The following is a 27,132-nucleotide window of genomic DNA, read 5'->3' on the forward strand; positions in this document are numbered from 1 at the left end:
ATTTTAGCAGATAAGCACCTGCCCAATGGCGGCCTGTGGAGTTTCAGAAGCCGCGGAGTGGGAGCAGCTCGCATTAGGACCTTGCAGTCCGCTCCTGCTCTGCCACCATCCAAAGTAACCTGTGTTTCCCAATATCCCTTGCCAAGCACAGCAAAACGGGGTATCACGAAAGTCATCAACTATCTTGAAAAAAAGGCAAATAGTCACCCACACCCATTCTCCCTATAACTCCCCAGCCTGGCCGGTTCGCAAGCCTGATGGGTGGTGGCGACTAACTATTGATTATCGGAAACTGAATAGCAATACCCCATCACTAACGGCTGCCATGCCAAACATAACCTCGGTGGTGACTGCAATACAAGCAGCAGCCCATCCATGGATGGCTGCCTTAGATGTCAAAGACATGTCCTTCATGATTCCCCTAATGGAGGAGGACAAATCCCAATTTGTCTTTACCTGGGAGGGGACCCAGTACACCTTCAATTGGCTTCCGCAAGGGTACAAACACTCTCCCACTATCGCTCATAACACCTTGGCTGCAGTCCTTGACACTGTGAAAGTGCCATCGAACGTTCACATATACCAATATATAGATGACATCCTGGTGGGTGAAGACAATAGGGGACAGGTTGGACAGGTAGTCGAAACTATTTGGAACTTATTGACAGAAAATGGGTTAGATATTCCACCTTCCAAATGCCAAGGTCCTGGGCAGGAAATCAAATTCTTAGGGGCTTGGTGGATAGCAGGAGCTATCACGGTACCTGATGATGTCCTGCTATCATGGTACCTGATGATGTCCTATCGGCCATTGAGAGGGCGAAGACCCCAAATAGCAAAATGGAATTGCAACATCTATTGGGCACACTGGGGTACTGGAGGAAACACCAGGATTTTTTGGTCGTTGCCTGCCCTCTATATGACTTGCTTCGAAAGAACAGGAAATGGGATTGGACCCCTCGACATACAGAGGCCCTTAATGTCCTAAAGGACAAACTTAAAACCTACCAGAAACTAGGCCCGCTACACCCACGAGACCCGCTGAGGGTGGAACGGGGGTTTGCGGAGTGTGCCTCCTGTTGTGGCGTATTCCAAAAGGGACTGCAAGGGCCGGCCAGACCTCTAGTGTTTTCTTCCACCTCATTCAAGGAAACTGAACAGCGATACTCGGAGTGGGAGAAGGGGCTTATCTCACTCACCAGGGCAGTTAAGGAGGCGGAGAGATTGCGTATGTCACAGGACATTATTGTGCAAGGCCCTTTCCCTCTATTAAACTCAATCTTTAAGGGGTCGCCCCTCCTGAGGGAGTGGCACAGAAGGCCACAATATGAGAATGGTATGCCTATTTGGAGGGAGTCAGTCAATTGTCACCATTAAAGGAGAAGTTTCCATAAAAGGAAAACTGCCAAAGTTTCCAAGTTCCAACAACCCGTAAACCCTGACCCAGCCCTGCTAAGCTTGCCTTATAAGCCCTTTCCAATTAAAGAGGCGCCTGAGCTAACCCCAGATTCAGACTCACGGGGTGCGGTTCACCGACGCGCCAGCCCATGGAGTGGGGCCGAAGTGGCAGCACAAGGCAGCAGCAGTGGGAACTGCCACCGGACCACCAGTGACAGAGGAGGGGGAAGGTAGTGCTCAGGTAGGGCAGTCGTGTGCTCTCTTATCAGCTGCAGAAGGAGGTGCCTCCACAATTCACACCGATTCTTTTGAAACTCACAAGGGTGCCACCGAGTGGATATGCAATGGGAATCCAGACGGTGGGAAGTGGGTCACACTAGAGTCTGGAGGGCTGAAGATGGGCAGAGGCTATAGGAAATAGGCAGGTCACGTCCCTTGAGAGTGGGTTGTGTGAAAGGGCATGCGAAAGGTGGAGCTCCAGCTGCTGAGTGGAACCAACAGGCTGACCAGTTAGCTCAAATCAGAGTGGTTGATGGCACACGGGAAGAGTGGGAACAGCTAGCTGAGCGGCTACACATTAGACGAGGCCACTCTGGGAAGGCGGATCTGTATTATGAGTGCTGGTCTTGGGGGTGGCCAGTGTCTATGGCAACATGTGAAGCAGCCCTCACGGCCTGCCCACAATGCCGAATGAGGCTTAGAGCCGACCACCTGAACCAAGCCCCAGCCCAGCACATCAGACAGGGCAAAGCCCTTTGGAGCACTTGGCAGGTTGACTATGTTGGGCAATTAAAACCATCTCATGGAAAGAAGTTCATCTTGGTAGGAGTGGAAGTGGTTTCAGGGCTGTTGGTGGCTACAGCTGTCAGTGCTGCCACTGGGGACCAAACGGTGCGAGTGTTGCGTGAATGGTTCAGTGTTTTACCCACCCCTGAGTGCATTCAAAGTGATAATGGGTCGCATTTTACGGCCACCGTGGTGCAAGACTGGGCTAGAGGGGAAGGCATCAAATGGGTGTTCCATACACCATATTATCCCCAGGCCAATGGGACAGTCGAGTGGACCAATGGTTTGATTAAAAGACATGCTGATGTCTCACACCACAGCTGGGACAGGCGATTACCACAAGTGGTCTTTATTGTTAACAACTGCTGGTGAAGTTATGGTAACCCCAAAATTTGAGCATTCTGTCCTGCGGGACCATTAACGGGCAATGACCCTATACCAGACGATAAAAGGGACCGGTTCCCACTATGGATGTATGTGGGCCAACCTGTAATGGTAAAACTATCTCAAATTGGCACTGTACCCATGACATTGGCAAAACCCAGAGGCTTATATGCCTGGGAAGCTCTGGGCGGGAGCAGAAAAACCCACTGTATTAGTGCTTGGTGGATAATCCCTGACTTCTAGGCTTCTTCTGGGCTTTTGCCCAGTCCAAGGGGATCGAGGCCCTTTTGTTTTTGTAGTCTCTTACAGGACAATGGAGGGATGGACCATTCTGTTGATCCTACTGATGGCAACAACAACAATGCAGATGACTCAGACCTGGATGACAACGTAGTGGCAAAGATGATGGTAGGATTTGCGCAAATAATGAACCTGACATCGGTAACAGTCTGTTTACACACCTGCAGGTCAGCGGAGGACTCCTTACCCATTTTCGTACAGGACATCAACATATCACTAGCCCTTGAATTAACATGGGGCCAATGTAACAATTATAGCTGGAAGTTCTGGGAGAGCATAGGAGACATAGGCTATAGCCATATCATTTATAGTTGGTCACCAGGCACAATAAATGCTAGTTCGGTATGGGATGCCAAATGCAATTACGTTTTCCAACCGACCCATAAAGCCACAGGGTGGAGCGTCAACGGCACCACACCCTGTCCCAAAGTTCCATGGGGAACCACTGAACACGGATGTCTATGGAACGTTGATGATCACTCACTAGTGTATACCAAGCCACTGAATGCTTCTTGGTGTATCAAACATCCTGACAGAGACAGTAACAAATGCCCTAGCACGTGCAATAACAATTCATTCGACTGCCCGCTCAATTGCACATGGGCCAGGTACACCTACACACTAGTTGGTATGGGGGAAAAGATAAGGCACACCCAGCAAGGGAATCTCCACTCTGGGACTGCCAAATGGAAATTGGGTGTAGGAATATAGATAAGATGCCCGTGTTGTGCCTATATCCACCAGCCCAAGATGTCTTGGTACAAGGCTGCTTATGCAGCAATACCAGCTATTCACGTCTGTCTGTCCTAAATTGCCATAAAAAAGACTGTTGTCGTCCCCTCACCACCACTCCAGGTTCGTGCTGAACATCCTTTGTCTCTGCACCTCCTAATTTAGTGTGGGCGTGCTCTGATGGCCGCCTGTATTCCCGGCTACACCCAACTATCCCAAAACTGGCCTGCATGTTAGCCGTGCTTTCCCTCTGTCCTATCTACCGGGAAGGGCTCATACCACGGCAATGATGGGATCACGTGCCAAGGGATGTACAGAAGGGGTGAAAAAATGCTCCAACGAGGATTGGGTGGTGGTTAGAGTCAATCTTTGGAATGGGGATCGCTCCAGTGCGAAACAGCCAGTCTATTCTAGAGCTGAGCCTACAGCTACAGGTGCTAAGAAACTCTACGCATGACAGCATGGGCTTCTTAAACCATCAATTACAAGAAAACAGCAAGATGACTATTCAAAACTGAGCCGTGTTAGACTTAATCCTATTGAAGGAGAAAGGCATATGCAGAAGGCTGAATCTATCGGTAGACGACTGTTGCATCCACATCCCAAACGTTTTGGTGCCACTACAAGAACACATGAATAAGACGAAGAAGATAGCTAAAGACACAAGAGAAATGGCTACTGCACTAGGGACTAATTGGTTGGGGAAGGTTTTTAACGCGTTTGGGTTTTCTTTGTCGGGGTGGCTAACTAGCCTCCTTCAGTCTTTGATAATGATCATAATTGTGATTGTTGTAATTTGTATTGTTATAAGCTGCCTTAAGAGCACCATAATGAAATCCGTGTCGACCGTGAAGTACACTCCCTTAAAACCCACCCCTGAAACTAATGCTACCCTGAATCCCGCTTGTGACACTGACATGCCCCTAAAACCGACCCATACAATTGATATTCCCCCCCAAAACCCTAGCCGTATGTTAGATGTTCCAATACAACCCCAGGATGGTGGTCATATGTTCGCCTGTTGCTATTGTTAATTGTTGCTATAATGTTGGATATAGTTACATGGTTGATGGTTTATTGTGGGGTGACTGGTTGGTTGCTAACAATACCTTGGTAAGAGCTGAAAGACACTGAAAGAATGATGATCCACAGTGGGTGTTAAACTCAGCAACACTGTGCCCCCTTTTAACTTTGGAGGCAAGAGGTGACTGTACCACCACTCCAGAGAAACGGGTCAGATCATGACTGCCATCACAGGCTGGATTGTGTGACAGGTACGCTTCACCCCCCCGCTCCGATCGGGGCTTTTGGCATGGCGATCACCGGCTTTTTGCGCTTTTTGTGCTCTGCCGTGCCCCTTACACACCTCGGCAGGGGAGCAGGAGAGGCAGGAGCCAGATGGGGTCCACAGCCAGTGAGGTGCCTTGGCTTGGAGAAGCTTCTAGATCATGACCAATTATGACCACAGCTCAGATCTCACCCAGGGTATCAATGGGGCACCGCCGGAGATCCATTGAGCGTGGTCTTCTCGGAGCAGCGGGCCTGTGTTCGGGACCCGTCCCCTCGGGTTGGGATGCTGCCTGAGGAAACTTCCCGGGACTGAGTGCCCTCAGCCCCTGTGGTGAGTGGTTTCTTCTGGACAGATCCTTGAGGGAGCCCTCACCCCCCTCCCAGGTGGGCGATTCTATCTGCTGGGTACCCAAGAGAGAGAGTTTCCCCCTTTGTGAGGGGGGTGTGTGTGCACTTTGGAGCATCGTCCTTGTGTGTGTTGCCGTGTAGTAGCAACACCTGACTGACACCTCGAACCTGTTATGTGTTAAATGTTATTGGAGTGTTGACCGGTTTCGGTTTACCCCTGTTTCTCATTGGTTTCTGTTGTGTGGTTTTGGCTGTTTTGTGAAATAAAGTTGTTTGAGCTTGTCCCTCGTTTGAGTTAGTTTCAGTGTACCTCCGTGACAAATACACATGAACATTTTACTATTAGGTACTTCAATGATCAAAGCGATTAGCATCTGCAGGCTCACAGAAAATCTGGCGGCTGTTTTTTTGCACTAGGGTATAAAAACTGTTATACCAGATTTCAGACTAAGTCCACTCAAGCACAACATCTAATACTGTGTAACACTGGATACTTTGGGAAACAGGGTAAGAAATAGATTAATGAGTGGGTGCTTCTTCTAACACCCTCCCGGATCTACCGATGGCTTAAGTATTTTCTGAACTAGCTTTTTTTTTTTTTTTTTTTTTAATCTGGGTCATCACATGAGCAAGCTTCTACTTGACTAATTTCAGCTACTATTATTTCAACTAATTTCAGTATTTCTTAAGCTGAAATGGATAGTATAAAACCCCTGGAATCTCAAATTGCATGCAGTGCCAGGGCTCTGTTGATTTTCATCTCATAATGCCAATATGCACCCATCCATGATTTGGCCTGAAACATTTTTTAAAGATTTGTCAGAAACTATCACATGAAAACTAAAAGGACAGAAGAAATGACTGTAAAATTAAATTATTCATTTTTCCACAGGGACAATGGAAAAAAGGAGAGTCTTTAAACGTTTAGAATAAATCAGCTACTGCAATCAAATCTGCAAATGCTGCAAAATTGAAAGATGATTGCAAGTGCTGCTGAAGCCACACAAGGCCAAAATTTTAATGAAGTTCCACTAAAAATGCATAAGCAGTAATTGCATGACCAAACTGAAAATCTGAGAAACAAGGTTAAACATGACATAAGATGGAAGTTACAGTTACAATTGCTGAAACATTAGCTCAAACATTCCTAACTGCTCATCAGAGAAAAAGATAACACATTTTCCACATTGGGGCAGATTTTCTCAGCTCAGTTCCTGTGTGCCTAAGATAAAAGACATGCATATCAAGCAGTATGGATATATATGGAGAGCAGGAAGGGACAATGCCCCACTTCTACCTCAAGAGTCCTTTTACCTCTCATGAATTTGTATGTGCTTGGCCTTTTCATTTTAAGTTTACAGCCTCCACTGTCCCACCACAAATACCCTGAGTGTGCAACACTCAAGTTTATTTCGCTTCCTGTAATTTATACCTTCTACTCTGAAGCTTTGCATGTGCGGAATATCAGACGTGTTAAATTGCAAGCACTGAGACCACTTGTGTACGTGTCTGTTGAAATGGAAAGAACAGAAAATACCAGCTCATTTGAAAATTAATTTTAGCTGCCCATTCCATTTGTAAGTGTTCCCTTCAGCGGAGTGATTCCTCCCATGCCAATTGTCTCATTTTTCTCAGAGGAACAAAAATGGATAAATAGACACTGACTCCTTTTATTGCACAGTGTGTTAAAGAAATTCTGTAAGTTAAGGCAAATAAATGCAACCTAATCAAAATTCAAAGGCACCCCAAAACATTCATGAGCACTTTATTTTTACAGATATGGAAAGTACAGCCTCATAACTACACATTACTTATGGAGCTTGCAAAAACATAAAGATTACATTCTATCAGGTAGTTTGACCGTTTTTTTTTTGTACCACGCCTATTGTACTTCATGCTGTAGAGAATCAATATCAACCATTTTGGTGATATTTTCTGACAGCTGTCGATGAAAGGAAGATGGAAGAAGACATGGATACAGAAAAAGGAGTCCAGAAATCTGGGCTGGGTTTTTTTGCTGTGCTGCTTTGTTCATGACATAACTAGAGACTTCGATTTCAGTGATTCAGTTTTCTCATCTGTAAAATGAGGATAACACCTGAATGTCTCTCAGTGGAATGGTGAACTTTAATTTCAGCATGTGTATAAAGCACATTGAGGTTGCTAAGTGGCAAGGTATTATTACTACATATTATAAACACAAACTTGGGAAATTTGGCACAGAATGTTTAGTGTTTTTTTCCCCTTTAGCTGCCCTTTTGTTTTAAATAATAACAATAATTGGCATTCTATTAACACTGAGAGGAAACAACGGACAAAGGATTCTCTGTACACACATGCTAAAGTGGGGAAAGCCAATATAACAAACAAGAAACAAAGAACAGGGAAAGTCTGTGGTCTGAATATTCAGGTTGAAATGGAGCTCTGCTCTGAATTTTTGAAAGGTTCCTTTTTTACTCTCTTGAAACACTACATGATCTTACTGCTACTTTTTCTGCATTCTTGCCGTTTATGGACCCTCTGTGGGTAAACTTTCCATTTATGACTTCAAAAGGGAGTTTTCTGCATGAGGCCCAAAGAACTTGCCCTTTAATAGGACCATGGCTGCTGTTTTTTCCTCACTTTGCCCAGAGCATAAACCCAGAGGCAAAACAAGAAGAGACTATTCCAGAATTCATTGATAACCAAGCAGGCAGCAAAATAACAACTAGGTGACAAATTCAAGTTAACATAGAACAATATCTGGCAATTCATTCAATGGGGTTTGAGTAATTTTTTTCCTGACTGGCAGGACCACCTCACCCTTACCTCACTCCTCTTTTGGAAACACGTACAAAACCAGTAGTGCTTGAAACGCAGGACTTAACCCTCAGCCCTGTCAGAAGCCAGTGAGCGCTCAGTTACGCAGCGGGTACAACCCCACTCGTACATTTGTGGCTGTTTTCTTTTTAACCCAGTGAACCTAAACGGCCATAGAAGCAATAAATCCCAGGATGCGCTTCACCTTTAGACCACGGGCCCCTCAAGCCTAGCAAATTGTCTGCAGCACCCGGCAGCTACAACCCTTGCGAGCTTGTCCAGCTGTGCATATTTTCCATTGCTTCAGGCCAACACTGCATTTGCTGCAGCAAGGTAACTCCGCTCAACCATCCCCGGTGAACCATCCCCAACTGTGATCCACCCAAGTTGAGACTAAAACTTGGTGCACCATCTGAAAATTTACCCTGCTTCCCCTTTGCTTGAGCCTCTGTGGGGAAAGTGAGTTTACAGACAGACCATTTATTATGGCTCATTACCCAGGACAGCTGGCCGAGAGGGCTCTGTCTTTGAGACCTCTCTATCCGAAGGCGATTCATCATCGCTAATGGCGGGATAACGTGTGCAGTTGTTGCGGGGCCGTAAATTACCCCCCACGCACCGGCCTACGGGTAGTTGAGTTGTCACCATCTGCCTTGCCCGCAGCGGCAGGCTGGGCCGCGTCCCGCTCTGAAGTGGCCCGAGGTGCTGGCCCCCCGCTTAGGGCCAGGCCCGCGGGGGGACCACGCCGGCTCCCGTGGAGCGGCCGTTTCTAACGGCTTCGAGGCCCCTTTCCGCGGGTGTTCACCATCCGCCGCCCCAGGCGGGCTCGGGGCGGGACGGAGCAAGGGGGAGCAAAGCGCCTTTCGCGCCACCGCTGCTCGAGGCCCGCGACGCCCCCGCAGCCGGGGGCAGCCCCGGGGTTCGCTACGCCCCGGCGCAGCGAGCCCCGCCCGCCGCCGCCCTGCCCGGCCCCGGCGAGCGGCCGGGCCGAGCGGGCGCTGCGAGGGGCCGGCGCCGGGCGGGCGGGCGGCGCGGCGCTGCTCTGCCCTCCCCCGCGGCGGCGCTGCCGGGCGGCGCGGAGCCTGCGCACTGCGCTCCCGCGTCCCCCTTCTGCCCGGCCGGCAGTCGCGCGTCCCGGCGCTGAAGATGGCGGAGGGCGGTGGCGGCGGCGCGGCCCCCCCCTCCTGCTCTTCCTCCTCCTCCTCCTCCTTGAAGGGGCTGCGGGAGCAGATGGGTGAGAGCGGGCAGCGCGGCCCCGGGCCGGGAGGGGAAGGAAAGAGGCGGGGTCGGGGGGGGGTCTGGGGACCCCCGCGCTCCGGCAGCCCAAGGGCACGGCCTGCCGTTGGGGCCGGGTGCCTGCCGCTCGCCTGCCGCCCCGCAGTATGCCCGGCCCCCTTCCCGGGGCGGGGGGGAAGGGGCACCGGGAGCGGGATCTGGGGCCGCCGCAGGCCGCCGGGCTTTGTGTCCGGCTGGCGGCGGGCTGAGGGAGAGGCGCGCCTCGCGCCTCCCGCCGCCGGGGCTGCCCGGCCCCAGCCCCTCTCCCCGCCCGCCGGCCCGGACGGGTCTGTGAGGCTGCGGCGAGTCCTTCCCCCCCCCGCCTCGAGGCGTTAATTGCTGACTCGGGACCTCTCGCAGCTCGTAGGCAGCAGCAGCGGCGGCTGCAGGACTGCTTCGTTACACGAATCTCCCATTTTTCACTGCTTCTTGACGATCTGAACTTGCGGGTTTCTCTGGTGGCTCTTGCATTCAGGCTGGCAGCTATTGCAGATGGTTTGTCCCAGCGATGTGTCCGATGACTGCTCCCAGCCCCAAGTGCAGAAGGCAGGGAGTCTGTGGCATTGATTCCTAATCACAGATTTGATAATGCCTTAATTTTTTAATTTTTTTTTTACTTTTTTGAACTGGTTTCTTAAGAGCGCTGAAGAAACTCTGCTTTGGTTTTGTCCTCGAGTGTCTTTATGTGCCTATTTATACTGAAGGTCCTTAATAATATCATACTGTGAAATGAGTATTGTGCATGCATGATGTTTGTTCCAAGCATAATTTCATGGCACATCTCCACATGTTAGCTTTGTGGGCGAGCCATTAGAAAAGGTGAACATTTTCTTATCCTAGACTAAAAAAAACAAAGGAAAGAGAATCGTGGTTTGAGCTAAACTAACCTGGACTATGTGCAAAAACTACTTAGACAGCCTCTTGTTTGATTGTTTTCAATGTACCTGTGTAATTACACAAAGAACAGTGCTGGCAAAAGGTCCTGAATGCACAATTCTCATCTGGCAGTCTTTCTTCTTCAGTGTGTTGTGTGTCAGAAATATTATTTAATTACTTTTTATTTCTCTTTCAAAATTAAGGCAATCTAGTGCTCCAGAAGGGTAACAATCTGCCAAAAGATAGCGCTTCTCACCTGCACAGACCATGTCTATTTGATCCTTATCCTCCCTGCTAGAACTGCTGAATTTTCTTTTGTGTATTGGATGCACTTATACTTTGGCTACTAAGTTTTTCTAAAGACGGGCACCCACATTTGCTGACAGCTGTCATGACCTAGATTTAGTCCCAAAACCAGAGGTGAAATGTTCCTTGAACCAGGCAGCTCCATCTCCCTGGAGATATGCACATGTTCTAATATGCAAATCATGTTAAAAAACCAAAAACCCTCCCTAGATCCTGGAAAGGCTAGACCTTGAATTTTTTTTTCCCTGAGGGGGTGGAAGTCACTGAACCAGAATCTAAACTTCAATTTACATAGAATGCATTTCTAGTAGTTACATGCTAGAAGATGAACTCATTGCTAATGTGAATTGAAGCAATACTGTCTGTGAGTGTACAGGCCACTGCAGTTTGCTCCTGACTCTTGTCAGTAGCACTCCCTCACTCTCTGGGGAAAGCAAATGTTGTTTAGAAATCATCCTCGCAATCCCGTGGTTAACAGTGGAATTTGCAAGATAATTGCCACTGTATTTGCTGCTGTTTGGAGAAGTTGTGAGCAGCAACCAAGTCTGATACCACTGCTGTTTGGAGAAGATGTAGAAAAAAAAGATGGTGGGAGGAACCTCGTTCAGTCCCACGCTACCATTCAGCAGGTTTGGAGAGGGACATAACTTTCAGCCTTTCTAAGCTCACTTGTCTGCGTGGGGAGCTTCTCGGTTCCAAAATACCTGCTCTCTAGAATACTTGCACCCAGTTTCTGCTGGTCTGTGGGCAATTATGTATTCACCATCTTAATCTGGAGAACAAACGTCTATGCAAAACAAATACAGTGCTGTGCACCTTCAGTCATCTGCCAGTGAACTTCTGGTTGGGAATCTCACGTTTAAAGACAATAAATAAAAATTTGCAGCATCTTGCTGAGAAACCACAGCCCTTTCTAGTAGTCTGACTAGGCGGCGTACATATACCTTTTGTATAGTTGCCTTTTGCATAGGTTCCTTTTGTGGGTCCTTATTGCAAGACACTGCTGGGTTCTTGTTCCCTGCTGCCAGGCTCTGTTACCAGCCTCTTGGTACTGGTTTGATCTGTGGCTGATTGGTGCTTATTAATTATTTTAGGCCTTGAAAGTGTAGAATCCCATGGTGCCACTTGTTACTAACTTCCGTACCAATGTGGTAAGTTTAAAGAGAATCTTTTTCTTGCCAATTCAAGCTAGTATTGAGGTAAGGAAAAGGTGTTTCTCTTTCTTTGAGTATCAACTGTAATTAAGATTCTGCAGGCCAAATCATGCCTGCTGTGTCAGTTCTATGATTCCTTTGCAATAATTTTCTGCCCTTACATACTCGTCCAATCTTATTTCCTTTAGGTGGATGACAAAAAGCAGAATTTGCTACTACAGCTAGAAGCCATTAACGTTTCTATCAGTGATGCATGAACATCACTTAACAGTAGAAATGAATTGAAATGAATTGTACACTGTGAAACAGCAGTGCATAAAAGGCAGTTGCTTACTCCATTCTTGTGATCCATGCTTGCTGTTGTCATCCTTCAGGGATGAAGAGGAATTTTTGCTCCTATTCTAATACCATAAGCACTGCTGAGCTTGTTAAGATTTGAGGAGAGGGGAATAGTCAGTTGCCTGTGGTTTACCCAGTAAGTGAGGTTTTTCTTGAGTGGTATGCGTAATCAGAATAAAAATACATATAATTTAAGCTGTTGTAGCCTACATTTATTGTTTTATCTTCATTTTCTTTATTTCATTAGAAAGAAATAAAATTTTTTCTTTATTTTCTTTCTTCATTCTATCTTTCTTTAGAAATACTAAAATCTCGTATCCTGTCTTTTGTAGTATCAGTGGTAGAGAATGTGTATTTGCTTTTGCCAGAGCTTGGCTGAGCTGTTGCTAGGATTTCCACTGGTGTATTGAATCACTGTTGTGAAGGTTGTTCAAAACAGTATATTAAAATGCTATATGTATATTTTCCTTTCCAAGACCTACATGATCTTTGGGAAACCTGTCTCGGGACATGGGACAAAAATAAAGTGACTTTTTCAACAAATCTAGCTGCAGGCATAATTGCCATGACCTGCATGGCCAAGCCCAGTTTGGTCCGAAGTTGTCTCATAAAATAACAGCTTCATTCCATCTAATCAGTTGTTTCTCCCTGCATAAGTGACACTGTCTAGCTTTGTCTGTCTTGCCTGGAGCACGGTTCCTGGTAACTTCTTTACCAAACACATATACACAGAATTGGCATGAAAAGAAGGCTGGGTGGATAACTAATAGTGAAACTTCATTGCTCAAGCAAGTAGTCAGGAACATGCGCAGATTTGTCTGGTCTCTAGATAATAGTTAACACAAGAACACAAGTAACTTAAGAACACAAGTTTGTACCAACACCTATGGAAGTACAAGAGAACTCCCTGGCAGAGTCTTGGTGGCAAACTCCCACAACAGAAGCTGGTGAGTGCTCTCTAGAGGAAATTATTTGGGATCCAGAAGCATCTGTCAGTTAGACAACTGATGAATTGACCTCTGCATCAGAGCTTCTTGCTGGAAGAGAGAAAGAATTTACTTTTGAATATGGATCCTTAAAAGCCTTTGGGTTTTACAGAGTGGTTGTGAGTAGAGGTGGGCTTCAAAACTTGTCTGGGAAGCTGCAAGACAAGGAAATTATTCCTTTGCTAGGTTTCTGATAGCATGAGGGTGCTACAGTAAAAGCATCTTCAGCATTCAGTTGTTGTCTTACTTGGTGGTGTTCGTACGAATGACTCGTACGTGTTCCATCTGTGGAGCAAAGGTGGCCCAGTGACTGGGTGTTCAGCTGGCGTTTACTAGGTCTGGCTTCAGTTTCTTTGTTTGTCAAACTCCTAATAACTTTGGAGAAGTTCTTTAAGGTTTTTTTGTGCTTCATCTTTTTTCCCTGCATGGAATTAGTATTTACACTGCTTTACAGAGTGCCAAGGTGATAAATGCAAAGAACTGCACAGAAATTGGATTTCATGTAGATCCCAGTGGTGAGAGAGAAGATTCCCAAGTCAGGCTGAGAACTTAATGTAATTGTAATGGCTATGAGCCTTAAGTTCATTTTCTTCTTGTTCATGGAAATGTAATAGTACAGAGTAGGGATAATTTCATGCTGATTCATAAAGATGTATGCTATGTATTAGGTGCTTAACATTTTGAAGATTACTTCCAGTTATAAGTGGTTTATAAAAAAGGTTTTATTCTAATTTAAAATTTTAAATTCTTGAGATTTCTCCAAATGCATTCAAGAAAGATATCCTCCTTGCTGTAAAGAAAAAAAAAACCAAACCACAAACCCAAAAAACCCACAAAAACTCAAAACCATATGCATATACAGCATATTTTTGGAAATTTCTTATACATAATGTTCCATTCTCTATGTATTTCTTCATGTGTTAAAATTACAAAATGTAAATTTGTATTCCATGCTTCAATTCAGTTGGAAGTATTAAACAAATAATGACTTGCAAGGATCACAGTTCTAATGGTGAGAGCCCAGAGATACTGTGGCTTGTACTATCCCTAACTATGCACTATCTTAAAATGTGACTAGAATTAAGGACTGCTGCTTCTTTGTACACTTGTTTTTTTCAACAAGAAAACAGATAGGAATATTTAAAGTACTGATATGCTCTTATTAATTCTCAGTTCTTAAAAGTGATAAGAGTTAAGAAGAAAAGCACTGGGTTACTATGAGATAAATGGAAGAAATACTCCAGGTTAGTCATAACCGCAGGGATATCAAGTGCTGCTGTCTGTCTTTAAACTTGATTAAATAATTGGAGATGCTTGCAGTCCTGTTGTGAAAGGATATCCTGACAAATAAAATTCAGAGCATGCAATTTTAATGACTTCTGTGAATATGACTTATCAGATGGCTTGCGATATTTTAAAAACAAACTGAGGACTTCAAATTCCTGGTCTGCCACAAATAAATTAGCGCCGTTTAGCTTCCAATTACGCAGCTTACAACCAGGTAATTCTTAATTGGTGATATGCTTTCGATGTGTTTGCACATGCCTGTCCAATAAGTAAAACTGTTCTAGATGCTGGTGATTAACTTGTTAGGAGTGGGATTCGTGGAAGAAAATCAAGTGTTGCTGAGTGTTCTTGTTTGAAAGGGAAGCCTCAGCTGCCCTGCATAATGCCTCAGCCATCCACCCTATATACCTGTGGTGTTCACAGTGTACATAAATGGACACAAGTGTTTGCTTTTAAGAAAGGCTGGCCAGGTTGCATGACATTTGTTTTCTTCTGAATTATTTTCATTTTCCAGTCAGTTTTGAACTTCTGCTTTCCAGGTGAAGGATCACACAGTTGAAGTTGCCTTGGAAGTAAATGGTTACTGCTAGCTGTGCTCAAAATACCTTTGTCTTTCCTCATAGTGTTTTCTGCCTTCATAATTCACAGGGAACTTCTGAAATACTGTTTTATGAATACTTAACTGGCTCTTAATTTACTGACACCCTCTGCTGTTTAAATGCACTGACCTGAATCTTGGGAAGGAGCAAAGATACTGTGGTAGCCTGTGAATCCCCTTCTCTGGGCAAGTGTTTTAAAGCTTCCAAGTGTTGAAATTCCTCTCCCAAGTCTGAGAGGGATTGGCTACAAGAATACAGAGATCCTGTAGAGATCTTTATACTTAAGGAACGTAATTTAATAGAGCATATTTTTTCATTTGAAAGTTTATCCTCTGCTTAGTTTTGCCAAGAAAACTTCCTAAAGGAACATATTTTTGCAGCACAGTGTTGATCGGTGATATGTAAGTTGTGTTCTGGACGTTCAAAACTGAGGACGATCGTCTCCAGACCAGATCAGCGAGTGTCACCTTACTTTCAGATTTCTCTGAAAGTCTTTCTGCCACTAGCTAATGAATTAAGCAAAAATATAGTCTTTTTATTGGTCTCTTTTGCCCTTTTATCCTGCTTGGGTTTTTTACACCCATTTTACATCATTTTTCATTTAGCCATTCTTTGAGCTCTTTGGGGCAGGGACTGATTCGTGATTATTTTGCTGGGGTCTTACATTGCTTGTAGTGGAATGCCTCAGAGCTTTCATTTTTGAATTAGTTAGGTTACATACACTTTTAAGAAAACTTGCATTTTAATTCCTTTTACATTTTGTACCACTGTGTTCTGCTTTAGCCAGTGGGTTTGCTGCATTAAATACACTGTGGACCTGGTAGTATCTTGTAGCGCTGTTACGTATTGAGTGATTTGATTTGAGTCTGGAGGCTGGTCTCTTGGTGGTAAATGCCAACACAGTCTGTCTTCTTCTGAAGCACAGACAGTGTTTGAATGAGGTCTAAAGTTGCCGTAAGAAATTCATCAAGCATAAAAGGCAAAAGCAGTAGTTTTCAGTGCTATCATGTAAAGGAGCTATTATCCTTCCATCTAAGGAAAGCTCAAAATGGTGTTTTCACAGGGTTTTTCTCAAGTTAGTTGTGACTTGTAGTGCTAGGCTGTGTTCTTTGCTAGCATTGTTTGGGCAGGGTGTATTAAACAATAGCCAGCCTGCAAACAAGAGGACAAAAGCATTTACAAGGACGTGCTTCGAGCAAGTGAAAGAAACCAGACTGCTCAGGAAACAGGGAAGTAGTGGACAGAAGTTAGCTGATTTCCAGTGTTAGGGATAGTGCAATATAAAAGAAAGAAATAATACATTGGGGAAAACAAATGTGAAAGAGGAGAAGAGAGCAAAAGTTTGTCTTGAAGTTCCCTTTTGCAGTGGCTATGCAGGAGTGTGAACAGGAGTCAATTTAAGGCAGCCTCCAGAGTTTGGGGAGTAAAGCAGAGCTAGCTGATTTCTGTCTGTCTAGCTTTTGCGGATGCTTGAGCTAGAATTACAGTAGAAACTAAACTGCCCAGTGCATGTTAGAAGTGGGACTGCTCTGACATCTGTTAAGCCAGTCCAAAGTGAGGGACAAAACATGTTAACAATTTTTTTTTCCTAATGTACTCCAGGAGCCTGAGGCATTGGAAAGTGTTAGTAAAGAAAGAAAATGATCTGTACAGCAGAGTGGGTACTAGTAATCTTCCACTCTATGTTTAAAACTCCACCATTTTATCTTTTTCATCCTGTAGCTGTAAAACCATGTCTCAGGTTTGGAGTGTTTAATCTGTATACAACTATATATAAGCATTTAAGTTACGTCACATTACTACTACATTTCACAGTGAATCCACTTGAAATTACGTAAGGGCATATTTGTTATAGAAACTGCTTTCATTTTAGTGGATATTTAGGATATTTTGGAATTTCCACTATGCAGAAACAGGTAAATGTTGATTTCTGTTACACTTGGGAAGATTCACAAGGGACTTTTAGTCATAGTTCATTGCATCAGCATTGCAGTCAGTGTCTAATATATCCTTAAAAGAAATCACTCAAGGTGGATGAAAGCAATTTCTGTTTGTTTTGCAGTTGGCAAGGTGAGTTTGTAATTGCCAACCCGCAGAAACTTTGTGCAGAAATATTCTCTTTACATCTAAAATGCAACCTTAATGTATTCTGGTGGAGAATTTTACAGGGAGTATAAATACCTTAGTGCCTTGCTCTTCACCAAGAAACATAATGAACATTCCAACCTTTCTAAACCTCTTTGGAGGTCTGGAGGTTTCCAGACCTCCAAACACAGACACAGGCTTCCCTGTGGCTGTCTTAAGACTGTGCTTCTAGACAGCAAAGAAACAACAGCAATGCATGGCCGTTTGCTAAAGAACACAATTGGGGCTGTAAGGCTTGTATATCCTTTATGTAGGGAGCATCAGCTCTAAAGAGGGGTCATTGTGCAGATAAGCTTGGTAAGCACAATGCAATAAACTGATTAATAACTAATGCCAAGTAGAGCAGGGAAATGATCTGACTTGCACTAAAGCTTGCAGAGAGTTGGGAATGTGTGAGTTGGAGAAGTGTCCCCTTTGGAGGGCCTTTTTGTAGAAATCATGTTATCATATCAAGAGAGATAGTGAAAGATTGTGTTCTTTTAAAAAAAAGAAAAGTCAAGTGGATCATGCTGAATGCAAAGCCTTTTGATGTTGCTTTGAGAAGATGAGGAAGAACCGTGGGGAAGAAGAGAGTGGCAAAGAGGAAAGTGAAGGCAGCAGGAAGCCAGTGAGCGAATGAGAATAGAGTGTCTGCTGTGGTTCAGTTTCATTTCTTTCAAGTGGTGAGTAATAACATACCTTACTCTAAAGAACGCCAAATTGTGAAGCTGGGTCTCTTTTCCAAAGAAGGGGGTGGATTTAGCTTGTCAGCCCCATGTACGCGGTATAGGCAGTGCTTGTTACCAACCTTCTGTAAGAGTTGGTGACATCTCTTTGTCCTCTTTAAGTGCTGTGCTGGCAGTTGCTTTTCCCATTAGGTAGTGAGAAGCATAACTCTTGGCTGAGCAGTGTGAGCAAGGTTAAAATAAGAGAATATGAGTGACAGCAGGAATCGGCATGGCCTCCATAGGAGATACAGTCACAGTACGTATCGCTAGTGTTTGGACTAAGGATGGTACTTATCTGATGTGGCTGTCGGACAACGATGTAGCATCACTGACTGTAGAAAGTTTTGGGAGATGGCTGCCAATTCTTTTAAGGACAAATTTTGATTCCTTGGTCTGTGCTCATATTACGTTCAAGTTTGGTTTAGATTGTGTGCTTCCCCTAGGGAAAACTGTAGAGAGATCAACCCACAAATTACTCTAGCAACCTTCTTGGTGCCTCTCTGAGCATGCCCTTGGCTGAACAAATACGGTAACATGTCTTTTTGAGATTGCTTCAGCCATTATCTTTGTAGGTTTCCTTACAAGAAATAAGTAGCGTTTTGTTAATTATGTGATTTTCTTTTTTTTCATGTTTCTAGCTCTTAATCTGGGTATGGATATCTAAGGATAAGTAAAAACTTACATTCTTACAAATATGTCTCAAATACTTACTAATTCATAGTAAGAGCTGCTAATTCATATACTACAAAGGAATGCTTGCGTCAAGCAGTTTTCCAGTGGGATCGATACTTGTAATGAACTGAAGAAACCATCCTAAACTGCCTTGAACATTGGGAAGAAAACACGATTGTTGTACAGAATTAGCTGCAGAAGTGGGCTTAAGGGGAGGAAAGCACATACAGGTAATAAAATAGGTATCCCATGCAGGGAATAAATATACAATAAAAGTGTGCAAATAGAGTCTGGAATAAGGGTAAGACAACAGGAAGCTCTTCTGGCCTGCTGAAGCTGAGAGACAGTGTGCACTGCTTTCTGGAGATCTGTGTGCTTCCCATCTGGTGACTGCCCAGACAAAACAGGAGAACCATCTGCCTTCCAGCTGGTCCGTCAGAAGGTGCCTACTGGGAGGCTCACGTGTTTGGTTGTGGAGCCTGTCAGTCCTTGCAGCCCAAAGATGGGACATGAGGATCAACAGGGAAAGACAGAAAGAAGGGGGAAAGAAGGGAAGAGAGGAATGCATACAGAGAGGACTCTTCTGTTCCTTATTAGAAGCTTTCTGTGTTGCCCACCTGTTTGTGTGAGGGAGCATCCTTCCCCTTTAAACAAGGAGTAATAGTATGAAACCAATACCCAGTTTTGAAACCATCTAACTATATGATCTTGCATCCGTCTGTCTTAACCTTTGTTAATGAGTGGAAATCAGCTTAAAGACAATATGCAGAAATCTCAAACTTGAATGCTGACTTCCCCCTGCTTTCCTGAAAGCATGTACAAAAATTATTAAAAGAAATAGGATCTGAACACTGTTACTGAAAAGGATTACTAGCAGCTAGACAAACAGTAGCTGCCTGTAGTGGAGCAAGACAGAAATGGCATCTTGCGGATTTGACAGTTTGCCATAAAATCAGAGATTTGCTGGGAAGTTCAAATTTGTTTTGTTTTATAGATTGCTTATTGGCTTCTTGTTGCCTGTTTTAAAGTTATTTGAAAACACTTTGATTCATAACAATGCTTAATGTTCGGGAAACCTCCTAACTTTTATTTCAAAGGCTTAGTCTCAGATTTTTTTGTTTGTTTTGCATAATGAATCATTTAGTCATAAGAACCAGAAAGATTTCTGTGAAAGTTGGCACTTTCTGCTCTCTTTTCTGGTTCGGCACGAGTGGGGCAATGTCCGGCTGGGTGAACGATAGTGGGAGAGGCGATGGGATGGAAGCCCTAAACCTTGCTAGGTAAAGGGACGGAGCCAGTTCAGTCCCTAATGAGGTTTACTAAGAACAGCAACTGTGTGGGTCCTTTGACAGTCTTGGCAAGGGCCAAGGGTATTAACTCAGTGCAAGGATTGAAATAGAAATAAAGTTTTATTTTTAGCACCGGTCTCTTCAGGGCATATCAGAAACCTGGTCAGCGAAGGGAAGTGCTGTCATGCTCAGTGCAAGGGAGGTGCCACCATACCTGTGTGGCTAGCGTTACAGTGAGCTGGAAGGTGAAACTGGGAGTCGGCTTTATCTGGCACGTTGCCTCCTGCAGCAGCCAGTTCCTGGTGCTTCCGTTGGTTTGGTTTATCCATGATACACTTGGCCAGACACATAGTGCTAAACGGTGATGAGGGTGCAGAAGGAAAACTGCTTCCCAAATTACCTAACCATTTTATGTTCCAAATAGCCCTATTTTATTATGCATGAATGCAAATATTATTATTGGCCACATGTGTGGCTTGTACTTTTATTAATTTTAGCTGAAGTATTTAAAGGTAGACTACTGTAAAATAAGCACACACACTGTGCTGATCACAAATTATAGTTGTGAAAGCCTTTAGTGACTACTGTGGGAGGGTAAGCTCAGAATAGAAATGAGACTTAATTTGTCTCTAAGTGAATTTTTCTTCTCCAGGAAGTTTGCTGAATATGTCCATGAAGGCACCCCCCAGTAATACAGCATGTGACACAGATTGTAGTGAAATGGTTGTTAACTGGTTTCCTGTTCTGGGGTGTCCTGATTAATTGCAGAAATATTAGGCTTATTTTACAGAGATAGTTAGATTTTGTGGAAAATTCTTTTCAGTGAAGCTTCACTCCATAGCAGACTGCTACATTCATTATGGAAAACTAGGCAAAAAAAATATAGCCATCTGTGCCAAAGAATATTTAAATGTATTAAAAAATAAGATTTCTTTTATCATATTAAAGCAAAATAAAATTGTATTTTTTAAAGGTTGCAGAGTACAACAGTATGCAATTCATCTTCTCTTACTGTAGTAGAATGTAGATTTTGAAAATCACAGTTTCATATTGTAAATTTACCATAAAATTGACAAGGGCTGTAAAACCTGTCTGTTGACCTGAGACTTGGTGAAATTGAGCTCACACATCTTGGGGATGTATCTAATGCAATGGCTGTTCCCCTTTTAATAATCTTTTGTGCAAATCCCCAGTTTGCTTTTAATTCTAACTTTCTGTTAGTTACATGGATTGCTTCTGTGTAACATGAAGGTGCACTCCTAGTGCCTTTAAATCTGCTACTTTCAAATTTGTAAGCACGTTGTTTATATGCAGATAATGAAGCAGTGAACATAAGTATTTTAACTGACATACAAAAAAAACCTGACATACAAAATCCTTTGGCTAAGTACTTCTAGACTTTTTTCACCTCTGTGTCCTTTGCAAGCTGTACTGTTTCTGTAACCTACTTTCCTGTTCTATAGAACCTCAAGTAATTTTTTTGGAACCTTAGTTAATTGAGATGAACTGACTAATTGCTTTGCAGATATGACACATTTTTTTAAATGAGTGCCTTCTAATCATGAACATTATTCAAGTGTTTGTTTATTTTTAAATGAATAAATAAATACATAATCCCCTACATCCATTATGAGTGGTTTGTTCAGCAAGATTTCTAATAATAAAATACTTCTGCAAGTAAAATAAGATTAATATTTTACCTGTTTAAATTGCAGCTTGCTTCCTACTGTAAATTTGTTACAGAAATTTGGATGTTTAACCTTTGAGAGTTGAGGCAAAATTCCAGTGTTGGTCTTAACTAAACCTGGTGTAGGTGTAGGGTGAATTTATTCTGTTGGGCTCCTTTCCCACCTGGTCTGGGCTGAATTGGCTCAGTCTGCCTGTACGTCTCCTGTCTCTCCTGCCTTGCTGGTGGAGACTGAAGAAAAGATGCAACTGGGTTTCTGTATTTGTCTTAACTTTAAATGGTATTTGAAGAAGCTTATATTCTTTCAGCCTTTGTGATCTACAAAGGTGTCATGGGATATAAATGCCCTGGCTGTATGTTTTTGCTCTCAGAAAAACCTGCAGTAGGCTGTTTTTCCTCAGGCTGTTTTCACATCTAACTGTGTTGAGAATATATAATTTTGTTGTTCTCCACTTGGTGAATTTTTGGGCTAGATTCCCATCCACGTCATGTGCAACAGTGTACAACAAAATCAGCTTTTTGACTGAATTCTGGTCTACATAGTGAAATTACAGTGAACCCTTTTTAAGCTGTTCTCTTTGCCAGTTGCTAATCTTACCATGTCGCAGTATATCTGGTCTCTGACTTGTTTGAAAAGAGCCTCAAAGATGTATGGGATGGAACTGAGGAAGACTTTTGTTTGGTGCTGCAATGAAAAATTAATTCAAGACATGGCAACAGCTGCGGGTGACAATTTAGAGTTACTGAATAAGTATTGTAATTGGCATTTATCACTGACATCACATGGGATTAGGCACTTTGAGGTGGATTGTTCTTGGGCACAGCCTTAGGGAGGGTTATTACCATGACACAACTAGTTGTCATGGCAATGCACGGAGAAGAGGGAGACTCTTCCTTCCTCCTTTGCATTCTGCACTACTCTATTAAAGGGAAGCCTGAGATCATTGGCAAAGCTGTCGTCGTCTTTTTTTAAATGTAACACCAAATTCTACTATTCATCCTTCACGTTATGGTTGAAATCACAGCACGTTATGCATTACTTTTGTGGGTTGCCTTTTCTGTTTAAAACAGGAGTCAGCTTCTGCTTTCTCATGTTTGGTTGGTTGCATGGTGTGTTCTCTTGCTTCCCCCGAAGTTGGGCTTTTCTGTAAGAACCAAGTTGATCTCCCTGTGTATAACAGCCAAGGTGAGAACAAGGTGTCACTGCTGTAAGGACACTCCTGTTCAAAGCTGTGCAGGAAAATGGGGTAATGCTGTCTTACAGGTTGCCCTGCCTGCTTTCCCTGTAAGACTTCACCTTCACACCCTAAAAGGTGATTAGTTAAAGTGAAAGTTGATACCAAAATAAAGAAAATCTGTGGAAAGTGATACAGTAAATTAGTCTCCCTGACTTCTTAATGGGTTTTGTTATTTAGTGAAATTAATATTGCTAGCATTTCATTTCTGTATGATTAACTGGGAGTCGTAGCCCTGCAGTTCACTGTACTCACCTTGGTGAAACTCAAATAAGGTGAATGGGTCTCTGCACAAATGCTCAAATTACTCTTTTGGAGTTTAATTTATAATTAACATTTATTTTTGAAGATCCAGTTTTAGAAGTACATTGTAAGCATCCGTTAATGGGTTACTTTATGCAGCTAATCCACTTTCTGTTTCATGTCATGAAATAATGAAAGGTCTTCATAAACCTTTCCCTGCTTGGGTCTCATCAGAATATGATTCTACCAGTGCTAATCGACTATTACATATATGTGTTCAGCCCGCAGATACACATGCAGTAGCAAAGAGTTTTTATTATTGTGTAAGTCAGACTCATAACTTTGCTAAATATTGTTTTTCTTCTTAGGAAAGTTCTTTAATAAGTTTGATTTTTTTTTTTTTTTTAAAACTCTGTAGTCCTTGGCTACACATTTTAAAACATAAGGTTTTGTAACTGTTGTTTTTACAAAGAAAAGCTGTGCCAGGTCTGAAGTCTCATGCAACAAGTTTTTTCTTCTTACAAGTCGAGCAGTCCCAAGTTAGTTATTTAATAAAAGGATCTGCAACCTCAAATATAATTTTATGTATTTATTTTAGATATTTATTTCATGGGTTTTGGTTGTAGAACTTTTCTTAATATGGAATGATTCTTTCTCACAGTTGCTGCAGCCCAAGCCATAGCAGAAGAAAGAAGAAGCCAAAGTGGCGTTAGCCCTATTGCAGTCCAGACCTCAATAAATATAAAGACAGCAACTAAACCAGGTATAATTATTGGTCATTGTTCTTAATGAAGTACTGGGTTCACAAGGGAGAGTTAGTAGGGAATTAATAAAAAGTCTTTTAAAAAGAAGTTTGATGCTCTTTCTTCAGGAAGCATCAGAGCATAAAGCACTGGGTAAGTGGTTCGTAGATTCATTGAAGGTCTGGTTTTGATGACAGACTTTTGCTCTTGACTCGCTCAGAGTTCAGCTGGTGAAGTTGCCTATCTTTTCAGCAGCGCATAACAACAAAGATAAATGATTTTTTTGTGCTCTGGTCAGGTTACCAGTTCACTTCTTGCTGAAATTCAAGTTTTTATACCTGCAAAGACTTAAGCAGTCTTGGTTCTGCTTAGCCTGCAAACTAGCTATCCTACAGTGCTTTGAATTTGTCATGATGGGTGAACTGTCTGTTCTCAGATTGAGTTTTCCTAGATTCCTGTAATTCTTGATCATAGGAGTTAATATGTACCTCAATGAGGATCGGAGCTGATTTTGGAATAAGGGTATGTTCTCACACGTCTGACTTCTGCTCAGGCTTTCTTTTGACTGTATGCATTGGGCCTTTTAATATTGTGTCTGCTTTGTGCTGCACCTATTCAAAATAGTGGGTTGGTTGTTGTGAGGGAATGGAAAGGGGAAAAAGGAGGGTATTCAGCTTCCTATGATTTTTTCAGATGACATCTTTAATCTCTATATAGAGTGTGCAGTGCTTTCGTGGTATGTGTATCTCAGGAAGTTCCATTATCCTTTTGATAGTAAAGACTTTTGACTTTTTTATTTAAATTTGAATGTTCAAAATAACTGACAATTATGTGTCTTCAATTTTTCTTTTGACAGTGATAGATGGTTCCACTCTAAGAACAGAAGAAAGGCAAAGACTGGCCAGGGAGCGTAGAGAAGAGCGGGAAAAGCAACATGGTATTTTCATGTTTCATTTAAAATATAATTTCCTAAAATGTTTGTGGTGAAGGAATAACTTACTGTCTTACTCCTTGTTCAGTCACTTTTTTCAGCTTGCTGGGGTCAAGGGACAAGGTCTGCTCATGGTCTTGCATCAGTGACCATCTGTGAACCTGAATGGAGAAGTATTAGATTTGAGAGGAAACATTCCAGAGATGTTTAGCTTCTTGAAGCTATATGTCACTTCTAACCTTCCATTTCTTAGTGACCACCAAGCAAATTTAGCCAATTTCTTACTCAAAGCCTTAACAAAAACACTTCTGACAGTAAAACTTTTAGCTTAGAACTGCTTCCCATAGCCATGAAGACTGAGGTTTGGGGAATGCTGATTCAGAGAAAACCAAAAAAGGTTTAACTAGTTGAATGGCTTCATTGCCTTGAACACTGCTTCCCTTGTTTCCTAGCACACTGAAATGGCTCCTGGATTGAAGTGTCAGCAGTATATGCTTTATCTTAGTAAAGAATCTGAGACCTAGAGAAGAGCATAAAACTCTTGCCCAGCTTTATGCTGTTTGTGACGTGCATCAGTGCATATATGTGCAGCAGAGATGAAAGGGTCACAGTATGCCCTGCAGTCCTGGTTCTTGGTCTCCCGGCTTGGGATAAGTGGTGTCTCTGGCCTCTATGTTTGTTTCTTAACATAAAAGCAAAGACACACAGCAATGGGAATGATTGTGTTATCCTAACATGGAGAGAGGATAGGACTAGGACACATAAATTCAGAAGTATTTTGGGGGCCTTATGTAGATACTGCCTATGCAGTGTTGATATAGTTATCTGGTCCCTCGGTTCATTTCATCTGTCTAGCCACGGAAAATACTTCCACTGTGTATTCAACCGCTAGCTCTTTGTCACAGGACTTGAAGCTTCCTGTTAAAATGCGCACAGCTGTTCCTAGGTGGAGGCTGTGGAGAATAGTGACATAACTGTTTTGAACTCGGATGCAGTAACTGTGGGGTTTTCCCATCTTGTCACTCGGCACTTTAAATCTTTTCATTGAATCTTGTTCTAAAAAAAAAAATGAAAATCGCAACATAGAAAATTCTGCCTTTTGATACTCAACTTACTACTTACTTATAAAGACTTCACTATTATGATGGCAAGAAAAGTATATGCTTAACATAGAGTATATGCATATCCTGACATTCCTGTCTAGACAGTAAAGTCTAATGGCAGGAAAGGTTCTAATTCCTGCCTAACTTGGGGACAGAATTAAGGACACCTCTGTTGTCATGTGCAGTGTCATCCAGCACTGCAAGCTAATCTTGCTGTATGTTTTAGCTTTAAGTGGTGATCATTTTGCTTGGTAGTATCTGGCTTGTAAGTTGCGTTGTAGTATCAATGAATAGTTAAGTTTGATTTTAATTTTTTCTTAAAAATTTACAGCTGCCAAAGAGACACAAATCCTTGAAAAGGAGAGAAAAGCAAAACTCCAGTATGAAAAACAGTTAGAAGAAAGGCAGAGAAAGCTGAAAGAACAGAAGCAGAAAGAGGAACAACGGAGGGCAGCAGTAGAAGAAAAGAGAAAACAAAAAATAGAGGAGGAAAAGGTACTACGCATCAAAATTCTGTAGTTTTAAAGAAATTCCGACATTGTTTTCCTACGTTACCGTGCTCTGAAGTGGTGTGAAACAGAAAGTTATGGAAATGGTGAATATATTAGAACATTAAAATATTTTCCAGTTCTTTATAGCAGACTATATAGACACATGTCCTCCTTCCCCATCCCAGGCCTAGCTTTAACTATCCCCGAGGCACTCAGGACTTTAGGAGCTGTGGTTGCTGTTTGGCCACTGGTTATTTTTCACATGAGCAAAAACCCCACCCCATATTCCTAGATTTCTAGATTCCTTTTGGTGCACTTCGTAGATTCTGTTTATAAATCTGCATGGGTGACAGGTCTTAGACTTCCCTTAATTCTGTGTCTTGCTTCCTGGGAGCCCCACTGTAGCCTAAGAGGCTCACATTCTTTCAGTTCTTCTAAATTACCATTTGTTACTCTATGTTGTGCCATTGATAATGTTATCTGCATAGTTACCATTTGCTGCTTTGAGCTGTGTATTCACTGTTCCTATGTGACTCTCTGCCTTTGCTTTAACTGCAGATGGACCAGCAGAGCAGTATCTGGGTTGCGGAGTTTGTTGCAAAATTGATAGAAGCTGAAAGTAGAAATAAATATATGACGTTACGCCATCCCCTTTGAAGAGTAGGTCTGGTAGTGCATATTAAATGTGATGCAAGTTCTGAAAGGGTTCATTTCCAAGGTGTCAGCAGTAAAGGCATGACATGCACATGTGCTTTCATAAGCTGCTTGTAAGAACTGGCTGTGGGTCATTGATGAAGAGCATGTAAGCCTGGCTGGCTTGGAGTCCCTTGGAGTACAGCCATTGTTACATTGTTCTAGCAATGCATCTTTTTTTACCCTTTTTGACTACCAGTATTCTACACTGCAGCTTCTGGGTGTGTTCAGATTGATATTCCATTTGAACTTCATGGAATAGTTTACATTGCTGAAGAACAAGCAGAAATGTTTGGGTGGGCCTTGACTGCAGTCCAGTGCAGTATCATCTCTT

The 27,132-nt window shown here is 43.0% G+C and overlaps 1 protein-coding gene and 1 long non-coding RNA gene across 2 annotated transcripts in view; one reads left to right on the plus strand and one right to left on the minus strand.

The window, feature by feature from the left end:
* Nucleotides 1-9,102: 9,102 nt before the first annotated feature.
* The window catches only part of MAP7D3 (MAP7 domain containing 3), a 45,354-nt gene continuing 27,324 nt past the window's right edge, over nt 9,103-27,132 (plus strand). Inside the window, exons 1-4 of the mRNA XM_072877336.1 lie at nt 9,103-9,271; nt 23,499-23,600; nt 24,437-24,517; nt 25,946-26,109. Coding sequence (XP_072733437.1) covers nt 9,184-9,271; nt 23,499-23,600; nt 24,437-24,517; nt 25,946-26,109 — 435 coding nt within the window. The 5' untranslated portion in view covers nt 9,103-9,183. The remainder of the gene's footprint in view (nt 9,272-23,498; nt 23,601-24,436; nt 24,518-25,945; nt 26,110-27,132) is intronic.
* LOC140658663 (uncharacterized) lies at nt 12,556-27,034 on the minus strand. Its single transcript, XR_012044809.1, has 3 exons — nt 26,598-27,034; nt 24,581-24,672; nt 12,556-13,024 (listed from the first exon to the last, which is right to left on the minus strand). It is a non-coding gene; the product is annotated as an uncharacterized lncRNA (long non-coding RNA).

This window comes from Ciconia boyciana, chromosome 12 (genome assembly GCF_034638445.1).
Source record: "Ciconia boyciana chromosome 12, ASM3463844v1, whole genome shotgun sequence".
NCBI lineage: Eukaryota > Metazoa > Chordata > Aves > Ciconiiformes > Ciconiidae > Ciconia > Ciconia boyciana.